At 35.9% G+C, this 13,460-nt stretch overlaps 1 protein-coding gene across 2 annotated transcripts; it reads right to left on the bottom strand.

Moving 5' to 3' along the window:
- Positions 1 to 14: 14 nt before the first annotated feature.
- trappc14 (trafficking protein particle complex subunit 14) lies at positions 15 to 12,935 on the bottom strand. Of its 2 annotated transcripts, XM_052561198.1 has the most exons (11): positions 12,787 to 12,935; positions 12,182 to 12,676; positions 9,057 to 9,152; positions 8,637 to 8,766; positions 8,242 to 8,328; positions 6,414 to 6,534; positions 5,622 to 5,769; positions 5,234 to 5,468; positions 3,557 to 3,693; positions 3,236 to 3,435; positions 15 to 2,313 (listed from the first exon to the last, which is right to left on the bottom strand). In XM_052561198.1, the coding sequence occupies exons 2-11, from the start codon at positions 12,665 to 12,667 to the stop codon at positions 2,160 to 2,162; spliced, it is 1,794 nt and encodes a 597-aa protein (XP_052417158.1). In that variant the 5' UTR covers positions 12,668 to 12,676; positions 12,787 to 12,935; the 3' UTR covers positions 15 to 2,159. The 2 variants fall into 2 exon arrangements, with proteins under 2 accessions (XP_052417158.1, XP_052417157.1); XM_052561197.1 differs by having other exon boundaries at positions 12,182 to 12,921.
- Positions 12,936 to 13,460: the final 525 nt, after the last annotated feature.

The raw sequence follows: 13,460 nt of genomic DNA on the forward strand, positions 1-13,460 counted from the left end.
AAGTTAACAAGACATTTTAGGCCCTAGCTGCTTTTATTTAACTTGTTCAAGTGCAGCACTCCAATAACCAACAACATTTCCAATGACTCTGAACACTTTTGTTAACACTTCAAACAGCAGTTAAAGGCATATAAAAACAAACAATTAACAAACAAAATAAAAAGTGCAAAGCAGAAGTTCATAGAAGAGTATAGTCAAAACTGTCTTGTCATCTAAATGATTGAGTTCCACAAGGACTTCCCACCAGAAGAGCTTCTTGGTGGGTCTTGGCAATTCAAAAAACCCAAAACAAAAAGTCTGAGCAAAGAATACAAGCGCAATACTCAGCATATATTTGCTCTGATACCTTTTGCAGGACTTCTAACCTCAAGCTATTTCTACAGACTTGGAGTAATCCAGTGGTCAAAGTTGTCAATTGTTCTGTGATGTGCCATACCAAGAGGCTAAAAAACACAGAATCCAAATGTTTTTGAAGAGAAAACATAAAATCCAGCAACCAGTCCTTTGAGCATTCCTTCTTTTTCAAAAAAAAAAAAAAAAAAAAAGTTACAAAAAATGAAATAAAGTGCTTACAAAAAAATAAACATGATAGTCCAAATCTTTTGCAATAAATTATCCACTTGTGCCGAGAACGCTTTCAATGTAAAATAATAACATAGTCCAAAACAAGAAAACTGGCCAAGATGCAAATATGGAAATTGCGAGTGAAATAAATTGAAAATTTTTAAATTAAAATACATCACAGTGTTTAACGTATTATACCTACATCCACAAACCGTTTTGAATCATTGTTACATTTCCGCAGAACAAGTAGTCTGTCTAAACAATTCAGCCTGAAAAAAAAAATCAACATTCAAGATCTATATCTATATTCAGACACAATATAAATCCATTGTGCAAGATTCCACAACAAAGGAAAGGTTTTTCAGTCCCAAGCATTAATCAGTAGTCCTCACATGTGCACAGAAATGTAAACATTGATAAAAGAAATCAATCGTAACCCCATTAAATGGCACAATGGGGTGTCACTACAGCCTGAGGGGTTGTACATATCAAGCTCTCTGTTAAAGTCCAATGTTCAGTGTAAATGCATAGAGATCAATACTACTGTATGACCAGCATCTGTCCTGATGCTTACTGGGAGTTTGTTCCCGGACATTGAGCGGGAGAAGGGCGAGTTCATTAATATAGAGCAAAAGAAAAATGATCCCACATTTCTGAGAACACACAATGCAGCAGGAATGTGACAGAATATTTCTAAAGCTATGACAGGAGGAGCAGAAATAAAATGGCATCTGCCAATAACACAAGCTCCACCTCCAGCAGAAGTGATTTGATTTGTGTGATTACATGGGAAACCTGTAGAAACTGAACAGCTTGATGAACTGGAGTCTTGTTAACATTACAGCAGTGAAATCATTTGATGAATTAAATAAATTCTTATTTAACAACATGCAAACATAACTAAAAGAATATCTGTGATACAGTTACACTGCAGGGTAGAATAAATGCCAGACCAAAAAGATTCCAGAGTTCAGGACTGAGGATGAAAGAAACTGTCTTATTGCTCACAGTCACGACATTGCAAACCATCTTTCAAGTAATTAAGGAAAACAATAAGCACTTTTACAAAAAGGAATGCAAAGAGGAATACAATTTAGGAAGGGAAAGGTTGGCAGTATTGACAAATGAAATGTAAAGACATTCAAAAAATCTATCCAATAGTAGTAAACAAACAAAATGCTAGATTAATTTAAAAATGAAAACATTAGCCAAACCATTAAATAATCAAGCACGCATGGGTCTAAATATGACCATCCATTCTTCCTTTAAACAGCCATCACTACAATATTTTTTTAACGTGTATGTAACACGACATTTCATGACTCCAGTGAAATGTCCTATGGATAAACAATAAAAACCTGTTTGTGTTTATGTTTTCTTTTCATTCCTTCTGTCGAAAATGTCAAAAACACTAGCTGTACAGGACGTAAACCATGAATGCTGGTAAAACAAAAACAAAATAAATATATTCTGAAATGAAACTGACAGACATTAAACAACGCTTTCGATTTACACTACTTCATGAAAAATGATTCTTTGCCAAAGTTAAAAAATATCCCTACTTCGTATCCCTGTGTGTGTGTGTGTGTTTGGATTCAGGTGTGTGAATCCAGTACCAGCACCTTGCACTCACGCTTGGCAATTTTGTCGAGTGACAAGATGTTCCTGTCTGGAGGGAGGTACAGTGGCCGTCCAACAGGAGAGCCCACGGGAGGGGTGATAGCCCTGCGCTCCATAACACTGCCTGTCCTGTAAGACACAGTCAAACATGAACACAGACATGAACCTGTGCTGCATAAATGAGACAATCGTGATTTGACAAAGAAAACAGGATGTACCAGCTATACGCTATCAGAGTTCCCGAATATGTAGACGCTTCTAAATCAGTCAACTGATTTAGTCAATCAGTCTATATATATATATATATATATATAGAGAGAGAGAGAGAGAGAGAGAGAGAGAGATAGATAGCTATATATAGCTATAGATATAGATTTAGATATAGATAGATACATAAGGAGAGTTCAGATGCCAAAATCTCTAAGTGCCATCTGAAATTTTCTTCATAATTAGCATTTTTGTCAGGCTTCTATGTTTAAATTCAGTTATTTCACTTTAATGGCAATGAAAATAACCTATTCATTGCCATTAAAGTTAAACATTACTGAACCTACACATAGGAGCCAGATAAAAAAAAAAGCTTTAATGTCAATTCAATGCCTTCTTGCTGAACAAAAGCATTAATTTCTCAGAAAAAATCTTACTGAACCCAACCTTTTGAACAGTGGTGTATATTGTCACTACACTAAGAAACCCAATTCAATTAAACTGATTAAATATTAGATTATTAACTGAATTTATTTGTGGGGAAAATGTGGTTTGCATTGCATCTTTGTCCACCCACTGTGTAAGATCAAACCTTTAAAATTAATGAACAAATATTTGTAATTACTATTAAAAGCCTGTCAACAGAAAATATTTTTAATCCAGACAGGATGGAAATACAAAAAACAAAAAAAGAAATGTACTGCTATATTAAATTATTGTTCAACATATTTAATTAATTTATGGTGTGTATAGTGTATGTGAGAGAGAAACTGTGAGTTTGTACCATATTTTCATCAAGTGAAATAAATGAAGACGATCTGTGTGTAAGTGTTTAATGCTATACCTTGTGAGGTGAAACTTTGATGGTTGCTGGTGAGAAAAGGACTGAGAGCGGCCCAGACTAAGACTGGCCTGATGTCGGTCCAGAATATCTCTGACCGCTGGACTCGACGGACTGTTCTTGCGGGATAAAGGACGAGCATCAGGAGGAGGGTTGGACACGGATGCTGTGAACTGTAGCTTTAGTTTCATGTGCTGACTCAACTAAAGAGAGAATAGAATAGCGGATACTGAGGTGTGCAGATCCAGTAATGTTACTCACTGGTTTTGATGAAGGAAGTGAAATAAAATACTGAATTGCTCATATACACGTAATGAATTTTACCTCAAAAAGACCTGCTCGGAGTACCTGGAAAGCCACACTGACCGAAAGTGTACTGCCCTTTCGGCAGTAACCCAGGTTACTGAGAGGAGAATGACAAACCACTGCATTCACTGCAGGATCCTCTTTCTGTCCACGACCTGAGAAGAAGAGAAGATCATACATCATGGGGACATACAACAGAAAGCAATGTTGTAGTTATAATTAAACACAGACACATCGGGCACATTAGCAAGGTTTTCATTCAAAGTCTCGAATTGGAAGCTCGCACAAAACATCTGCAAACAAGCACAAGTTTCCATCCAACGAGTCAAAGAGAACAAAATCGTCACTTCCTGATAAACTGGCACTATACATCACTAAGAAAAGTTAAGAGGAATTTATTTTGCAATTTTTTGAATTAACCCTTTTTCACATAAGTCAAAAGACACCTCAAGCGAGCATAAAAACATTTTTGCGAATTAAGGCATTTTTATTCAAAATTCAGCGTTTTTATCACTCGATTCTGATGCGATACTTCAAAATGCACATAATAGCAGGTTGATGGAAACCCAGCTATTGAGATGTGCTGCTCATGCAAGACATGCAGGTTCTAATCTGACCCTGGTTGTGTCCTAATCTTTACCTCACCATCATTTCCTGTTCTCTCTGCTATTTCCTTATTAATAAAATAGCAATTCATAAAGACATTAAAAAAAATCTAATATGAATCAGTTGGAAAGTTTTTATTGTCTATCTGCATTGCAGTCAATATCTGCAATTGCTGCAATTGCAGATATTGCAATATCTGCAATTGCAGTCTGGATTCTTTTACTTATAAGTGTTTGATGTGCTAAGTCTGACATTAGTTCATCTGGCATTACATTACAAATACTCACAAGCACAGCTGTAGCCTCAAACTCTTGTTATCTACATCTACAAACATGAACCACACCCCCTATGTGCAAATAACATTTAGCAACTTTTGCCTTTGCTCTGCAATTTGCTTTTATCAGTCCCATCTCTGATAGCATGACAACACTATTTTTCCCCAGGGCTGCTATAACTCCACAAACAACACCATTTTATTGATTGGCAATATCTCACTGCTCAGCACCCCCCCCCCCCCCCCCCTTCAAACCAGTTTTGTCTTACAAAAGAGGACACAATTAGAAATCAAAAAAAGAGGTGTTATGTGAATATGTTGTGGATATATAGATATGAGTTGTCTTTACCTACAGTACAAAACCAGTCACAAGCTGGCTGCCCAGTAAACTGCTTTACAGCTGACAAACTGATGTTTCCTACAATAGACTTTAGGTAAAATATCCACCTCCTTCCCTGACTACAAAAATATCCCATTACACAGTGAGAAACCTCTGCAAATGATTCAGAGCTTGAATGAACGGTCCACATGAATCAAACTGAATCATGGACAATTTCAGACCTTTTAGCAAATCTGTTTGACCCATTGGATCAAGTAACTCATTCGCAATCTGGCATCACTAATTCTGATGCTAAACAGCTGATAGAGATCACTCAACATGATTTCTGAAATATTATCAGAGAAAATGATTTTTGGGTGTTACATGTTAGTATGTTAAAGCAGTCCTTCTAATCAATTCAATCAGCATGCAGCTCAATGTACCCATCTGTTCTTAAACCTAAGGCACTTGCTATTATTATTTTACTCATCCTCACCTTCAGGCGTCCAGACTAGGCGGACTGCCAGGAAGTCCTGCAAGTTGTTCAGAAGGGTATATCGCACTCGAAAATGCTCATGGGCCTTGACAGCACTGGGGCAGCTGGCTGTCATAATGAAGCGCGGACGGTCCAGTCTCACACTAGGGAGACTATAGTGAGTGTAGATAGAGTTGGTGAAGGGCAATTTAGAAGTGGACCACTGTAAGACTGCAACTAATGGCACCTCTAGTCCCTGTAGCAAAAATAAACTTTTTTTTAAATAATACTATTTAATTTTTAAATACATTTATATCATCACATTTTTTAATTATTGCAAAGAAGATAAATTACTGTGGGATACATATTTGTAGCCTGTTTTTACCATTAAAATATAATGACAGCCCACCTCATTTGAATCATCTTGTGGCTGGTTATTGAGCTGCAGCTGGAAGAGAAAGTTCTGCTCCTCTAGAGCACTGAGCATGCTGGGAAGGTGACTGGACTCACTGTCCATTCTGTAAAATGATGCCATGGCCACTTCTCCTGACTGATGACTGAAGCCGATAAACAAAGAAATAAACAGCAATACAAACTCTCTCAGATGCATCTGGCAAGGGTCAAATCAAAATGCATGAAATATTAAAACATTAAAAACTAAAAACTGTAATTTATTATTAATGGATGGCATATTTAAAAACATCAAAGCATGGGCAAAAATCCTTGTGCATGATTATTTTTTCCCTGTGAGCTATCAAGTACAACAGTGACATTTGCATTTCCTCAAGGAAATGACAGTGCAATTTCTAAGCTTTGGTTCTACTTTTTTTGTTTTTGTGAATAAATGATTAAATGTATTCCAAGAGATCAAGGAGCATCAAAATTAGGCATACATCAATTTAATAAAGCAATTAAATATTACTTTTTAAAATGTTGAACATTCTACAACTTTTCAAAATTAAGTGTTACATTTCTTTCAAAAATTATGAAGTTTACAAGTTAATAGATAGCCAATAAGTAAACCAATATATCTTGTGTTATCTACAAAACATATATTGGAACACTGAAGTGTTTCAAGCTTAATACATAACAGAAGTTTCATTAGCGACAGAATTAATAACTAACCATAATCAGAATGTTTGAGGATGTATTGTAATCACACTCACAGGTGTGTGAGGTCACGCATTATGTTTTCTCTTACCAAACGTTGTCCACCAGCAGAACTGAGCCATCTGGCATCATTGGTAAGTATGAAGCATTGAAGTTGGGGAGGATTTTGACATCACGCACACACACTTCCTCCTGAGAACTCCCATTTACCACTGAAACAATCAAATGTTCAAACATACATAAACAGGGTGTCTATCACATAAAGTTACAGGAAACCATAAAAATAAGAAAAGGTACATGCACATATAAACGTATCCAAGCATCCTCCCTTGAAGACTGGTTGGGTTGATATGGGCAATCATTACTTCTATAATGATGTATGAATGTCTTTTTTCACTTGCTTACATTATGTCCATTAAAGACCTATTATATCATAATCATAAGACAAACAGACACTAGTATTTATGAAAATTTCAAAAGATATGCTTTTAGGTAGGAGACAATTAAAACAATTGCATGCCTTCAAAAGTTTAGAGTTGGTAATACAATGTTTTTGAAAGAACTCTCTTATTCTTACCAAGGCTACATTTATTTGAATGCTAATAAATATTATTACAGTTTGTAAAGTCTGTTTTTTATTTTAATATATTTTAAAATGTAATTTATTCCTGTGATGGCAAAGGAGATTTTTTTTTAGCAGCCATTCTTTAGTGTTACATGATCTGGTGCTCAAATAACATTGCTCATTATGATCAGTGTTGAAAACAGTCAAGCAGCTTAATATTTTTCTGGAAACATCCTGAGTGGATTACACCACGGTTTCCAGAAAAATATTAAGCTGCTTGACTGTTTTCAACACTGATCATAATGAGCAATGTTATTTGAGCACCAGATCATGTTTTTAATCAATAGAAATTTTACAAGAGCAGAATTTATTTAAATAACATTATAAATATCTGTAACATTATAAATGTCTGTAATTTTATTTATGATCAATTTAATACATCCTTGCTAAAATAAAATAAAAATATTATAAAGTATTATTTCATTAACAAACAAACAATAAAAAAAAACTTAATGACCCCGAACTTTGGATAGTAGTGTGTATATATACAGTACAGACCAAAAGTTTGGAAACATTACTATTTTTAATGTTTTTGAAAGAATTTTCTTCTGCTCATCAAGCCTGCATTTATTTGATCAAAAATGTAATATTGTGCAATATTTTTACAATTTAAAATAATTGTTTTAAAATGTATTATACTTTAAATGATAATTTATTTCTGTGATGCAAAGCTGAATTTTTAGGATCATTATCACATGATCCTTTAGAAATCATTCTAATATGATGATTCATTATCAAAGTTGGAAACAGTTCTGCTACTTTTTTCAGAACATGTGATACTTTTTTTATTTCAAATTTTATCTTTCAAAAACATTAAAAATAGGAATGTTTCCATTCTGTACTGTACTGTATATATATATATATATATATATATATATATATATATATATATATATATATATATATACACACACACATAAATAATTTGTGCTTATAAAATGTGACCCCGGACCATAGAACCAGACTTAAGTCTTAATATTTGTAGCAATAGCCAACAATACATTGGGTCATAATTATAATGTTTCTTCTTTTATGCCAAAAATCATTAGGATATTAAGTAAAGATCATGTTGCATGAAGATATTCCATTGAATTTCACACTAATAAATAGTTGTATCTCAGCCAAATATTGTCCTATTGTCCTAACAAACCATGCATCAATGGAAAGCTTATTTATTCAGCTTTCAGGTGATGTATAAATCTTAATTAAAAAAATAAAATAATTACCCTTATGACTGATTCTGTGGTCCAGGGTCACAAATGTGAAGAAAAGCTAGAAATAGAGCTGACATTACCTTTGAGGACAGTTAAGTGTCTCCCTGAGACTGTCATTTGTTGACACTTTACAGTCGGAGGGGGCAGGACATTGAGTGTGGTGCTGACTGTTAGCAAGCAAGAGAAAACGATTTAAAACAATTTCCTAAACAGCGTAGGTTTCTAAAAACAGTACAAATGCTTTGCAAAATACATGAATGTAATTTCAAGAATGCAAGTGAGACAGCAGGAAAAACTCAAATTTAAAAACAAGACATTGACACTTACAAAGAACAGCAGATAAAGAAAGAAAGAGGGGAGAAATAATGAAAGGAAAGCAATGGCGATGAGGTGATGAGCGAAAAAGGCAGATCCCTGAGGTCCTAAATCAATAATGACAACATGCAGTACTGTGATGATGGAAACAAGAGCTCACCCTGTGCTTTGAATGTGTTCAGATCTTGGCGAAATGTTTGGCAGGGGCTCTTTTGTTGGAAAATGCTGAGGTAGCCATGTTCTTGGATCTCAGCTTTCTCCTCTTCTTGCTTCCACACAGTTACAATGATCTGCATTAAGGAAACACACATTCATTCACATGTATCAGAGCAACATGACATATTATGAGCACTGGTGTCTGATTTTATCTACATTTCTTGCATGCACACTCACACTGCTTTGCATTAGAACTTTGCACAAACTTGTGCAACTAATCAACAACACAGACGTGTGCAAATAAATGCATTCCTTCCTGTTCTATTAATACCAATGCCACTATACCAATATCAACTAAAAATATCAACCATATGTTTGAATACACATAAAACAGAAAATAAACACATATACAAATCAGTCATACCTTCACTTTGAGAGTGTTGACAGGAAGCTTATCCAGGGACACTGTCAGGGGGAAGATGACCTCATCGCTTAAAACAACTGGCTCATCCACAGGAGACTGAAAACACAAAGTGAAACACTTCAAGGGGATACATAGAACAGGCTAAGACACTATTTTTAGTCCATGCGAAGATCAGGGGGTTCCCAAATCCCTGGAGGTCCATGAAGAAAAGTTCAAGGGGACTGTGGGTTTTCAAAGCATGCTTCAAAGAGAAGTGCTGCACTGGTGAATTCTAAAAGTTTTTCTTTTCACAGTAAATGCAGCAAACCCCATCTCTGCATGTGCTGAGAGTTCACAGTTTCTCTAATTCGCTTTTTCAAAAAGCGAATAAAAAAAAAAACCTGTTAGTGCAATTATCATAGCTGTTTCCTGGAACATCAGAACAGCATGTCTGCAAAAAGTAGTAACTCAATGAAAACATTTAATTCATGCTTCAAAACATAGTTGTTGTGTCAGTGATTTGGCCAGTGGAACCAAAACACATGCAATTTGCTTAAATTCAAATTGAAAGTCAATTTGATGTGAACGAGAAACTGTTCAGACGTCTAAACGTGTTGCTTTTTGAGAGAGAGAGAGAAAAAACCCTTTTATTTCAGAATTGAGCCAAAGCGATTGAGAAAAACTGTAATGTGCATTTAGGAGCACAGTGTATGCTAGGCTCACTCTATTTACACATTTACATTATTTACAATATTTCTGTGGGCAAAAGTTTACAGCATTTCACAAGTGTTTCCAGTAGCTCCTCACTGCAGAACGCAAGATTCAGGGGGCGTGGTTGGATAAACATATGGGGGGGTGGGGGTTTTTGGTAGGTTTAGGGGCACAAAAGGTGGGAGGAGTTGGAAGAGGTGGGTTTAGGGACCAGGAGGCGTTGGATCTGGATGCAACCACGCCCCCTTGATCTTGTGTTACACAGTGAGGACCATCTCCAGTATTTCACTACAGTCATGACAAAAGGGTTTGAAGTTTGAATGTGAAGAATTTAATCTCATGAATATTATCATTGTACCTTTCAGTGTAAAATTAAAATCTTATTAGATATTTATTTTTATTTTACAGTACAATTGTTGTTTGTAAAATGTTTTTCTTAATTTTTGCAATTAGAGTTAATATAATAATAATTGCTGTTGTTATTATTATTAGATTAGGTTCATAAAATACCAGTGTGAATATAATGTGGACTGAAAAAAAAAGATATTTCTTTTGCTAAGTAGTTTGCATCAATGGTTCTGTTATTTGCCTGTTTAATACAATGAACCTGCTTTGAAACAATCTGTATTGTATAGAGCGCTATATAAATAAAGGTGACTTGGCTTGATCTGTTTAGCTGCATATCTATTAACCAACATCAGAGAACATGTGATGTGTCATTGCATTATTGGAAAAATTAACTTAAAATCTCCATGCTTTAAGCAAATATATTTCCTCTAAGGAGTCTAGCTGACAAAAAAAAAAGTTTGAGAACATCTGTTGTAGAGTTTGTTTTTGTACTTCAGATACAATATCAAAGCCATACAACCTTGGCCTATAGATCGAGTATTATAACTGTAATGTCTGACTTCTGAAATGGGATTGGTGCATTTAAATATATTTGCACTACTGGGTGTGTGACTAGCAAGAAAGCAGTGCAAACAGGAGACTAAGCCCTCATTTCACAAAGTGGTATGGACCACTGTTTGAAAAATGAATCACCTTGTTTTGCTTCTTATAAGAATTTTACAATAGGAAAAAACACGGAAGCCTTAAATGACACATTGGTGAGCTGTCAAAATTTTGTTAGGTGTGAAAAATGTGTTTCTGGACTCTTTATTTAAACTCTTGACTTTGACTTGATTACAATGACCATATTCAATTCTCCAGATATAATTTACAAACTGCAGGTGGTATTTTTCTCTTATATAGTTTCTGTATGCTGTGCTGGGGTATACTGACATTTGAGAGAATACGGGGAGCAAGCAGGTCCAACTTTTGAGAAAAATACTGAAAGGAGATCCTGAAAATACTCAGGTAAAATTACTAAAGATAAAACCTCTCTTGGTATCAAAATCAACTCATCATTTTGATCTAAAAACAGCAGAATGCTGTGAGAAGACCTTCAGGGTAAATGTTTTTTACATGTAACTTTCGTGGTTGACAAATGATAAAATTATAAAAGGAAAAATAAAAAGCTTATGCTCAACCAACTGTAGAGAAGTTTCAATAATTAGAAAAAAAAATCAACAATCGGATGTCTGATGAAGTCCTTAGAGTTAGCCTAATCGTCATTGTGTTTAAAGAAATAAACTTCCGGTATTTGTTGAGTAAGTGAGGAACTTTTCTACTTAAGTTTGAAACTAAATATGGGAATTATATGACTTTAATCTTCATGTTCTTTTAAACTTTAAAGTTTTACATTTACCAAGCTCTTATTTGTTTCAGAAGTGGGTTGGCTAGTTTTGCCTTATCTGTGCTGATTCAAGAACATTTGTGTTTGTTGACTAACTTTTGGTTGCTTCACACTGAAGCTGATTGGTTATCTTTGGTAGTTCTTTTTTGTCTATTTTTCTCCATCTCATACTACAAATATCAATATACAGGACATCATTTGGTGTCCATATGGCATCACCTAGGTGAACCCCTCCTGTGAAATCAAATGGCTTTTTTACTAGATGCTTGGAGTCTTCCTCTAAATTCTTTTCTAGAAGATGTATTTTTATTTAATATCCTATCATTTAATGATATTTCTCAAAAGTGTTGTTCATTTATTTCTGTATAATATCTTCTTTAGTTAAAGAAACATTACTGCGTGTCCCTGTAAGGGTTAAAGTCAGGACTGTTATAGAAATACACATGGTAGCATTCTGGCCAGAAAACTAAAACAGGAAGTCCTTTCCATTACTGTCACCATCCTCAACTATAAATTTAAAGAGACTGTTCTGCATGGTTGTCAGCCATAAGAAAAGGCAAACATTTTTCTCAAACAGTACAACAGGAAATATTAACACTTCCGTGTTGTTATCATCAAATGTATTTGCATGCATAGCAGTGACCTTTAACTGTACAAGGAACAGCTACTCTCCAACAGACTGCAGTGTTTGTTTAAGCACCTGTAAAGGAGCCTTGCGGAATTCCCTCACGCCGTTGCCGGGGTTGTTGTGAATGAGGAGCGGCTTGCACTCCCTGAAGCCGCGGTACCTCGGGCCCCCTCGACCTGCGCAGCCCACCTCCGCAGCATCACCATCGTCCGTGTCCTCCACACACTCGTCCCCGCTGCTGTGGTAGTCGTGATACAGAGGCTGTGTCCGCTGCCGGTTGTCGCCGGGGCTAACGCTCGCCACGGCGCAGAGAGAGCCGGCCAGCTCCTTCCAAGAGCGACTGCTGTGATGCTCCGAGCCGCTTCCGTCAGACCCCGACACCGACGCGACGCTCTGAGAGCGCAAAACCAGCAGAAAGCGCACGGTTTCCCCGAGATATAGGTGACTGCGACGCGGGAGCGTGCGGTATTTAGCCGGGTCCGACAGGTCTGAGATGGGGACGGCCGGGAAATACATAAAATACTCGCATTGCGATTCCATCATTAACACCACGACCATCACAGCGCGCTGCAAGCAGACATACAGCGAAGGTAACGTTACTCGGTTAGCCTGAGCAGCCTGCAAACAACTCTCCCATTCAAACAAGAATCTCGAAATTAAATGAGACTTTTATTTACCTTTCACCTCACTAAATATTACGGTTTTCCAGATTGAAGAAAAATTACATTCATCTTATTTTGTCCCATCTCGGCTGACTACCAGTTGACGTATACAATACATTCAAGAGAGCGCTATATGACAGGCACGCGTGTCGAGTTAAGATGGAGTGGAGCCGGATAATAACTAGGCATGAATAGTCGTTGTCGATAAAGGTAAACAATGGGCTCGCACTGAAGGCTTCTATATTTAATTACTTTGGTTGTAATGGTGTTAAATTGAAATGTGTTATATTATAATTTCCAACAAAATAACGGATTTATATTTTCCCATGCAAAAACAAACAAAACACACACACACACACACAAAACATTATTGTTTGAGTGAATGGAGATGGAGTAACATGGTAAATATGGTTAAACCTGTGTTCTTATTGACATAATTGCGCTTTAGATTTGAGACTTCATAAAATCCACTCTTTTTTTGTCATGTATTTTTACCCCTTCCTTTGTTCCTTTACGTCAATAAATGGTTAAGCTTATACATTTATTTTAGCTTGTTTATTAAAGGCAAGTCATATTACATTTGCTGATTTAAATGTTTGAATACTGAACTTTGAATTATGTCATTCAAAATCAAATACAGTTGTAGCTATTTGAGAGTATTACATGCATGTGCTTATTGTGTTTCTGTT

This window comes from Carassius gibelio, chromosome B7 (genome assembly GCF_023724105.1).
Source record: "Carassius gibelio isolate Cgi1373 ecotype wild population from Czech Republic chromosome B7, carGib1.2-hapl.c, whole genome shotgun sequence".
NCBI classification, from domain to species: Eukaryota; Metazoa; Chordata; class Actinopteri; order Cypriniformes; family Cyprinidae; genus Carassius; species Carassius gibelio.

Coding starts and splice junctions, on each gene's coding strand:
- trappc14 (XM_052561198.1), bottom strand. CDS start 12,667: ATGGTCGTGGTGTTAATGATGGAATCGCAATGCGAGTATTTTATGTAT. Junction 9,153..12,181: donor TCCGCAAGGCTCCTTTACAG/GTGCTTAAACAA, acceptor TTGTGTTTTCAG/TCTCCTGTGGATGAGCCAGT. Junction 6,535..8,241: donor ACACTTAACTGTCCTCAAAG/GTAATGTCAGCT, acceptor TGATTGTTTCAG/TGGTAAATGGGAGTTCTCAG.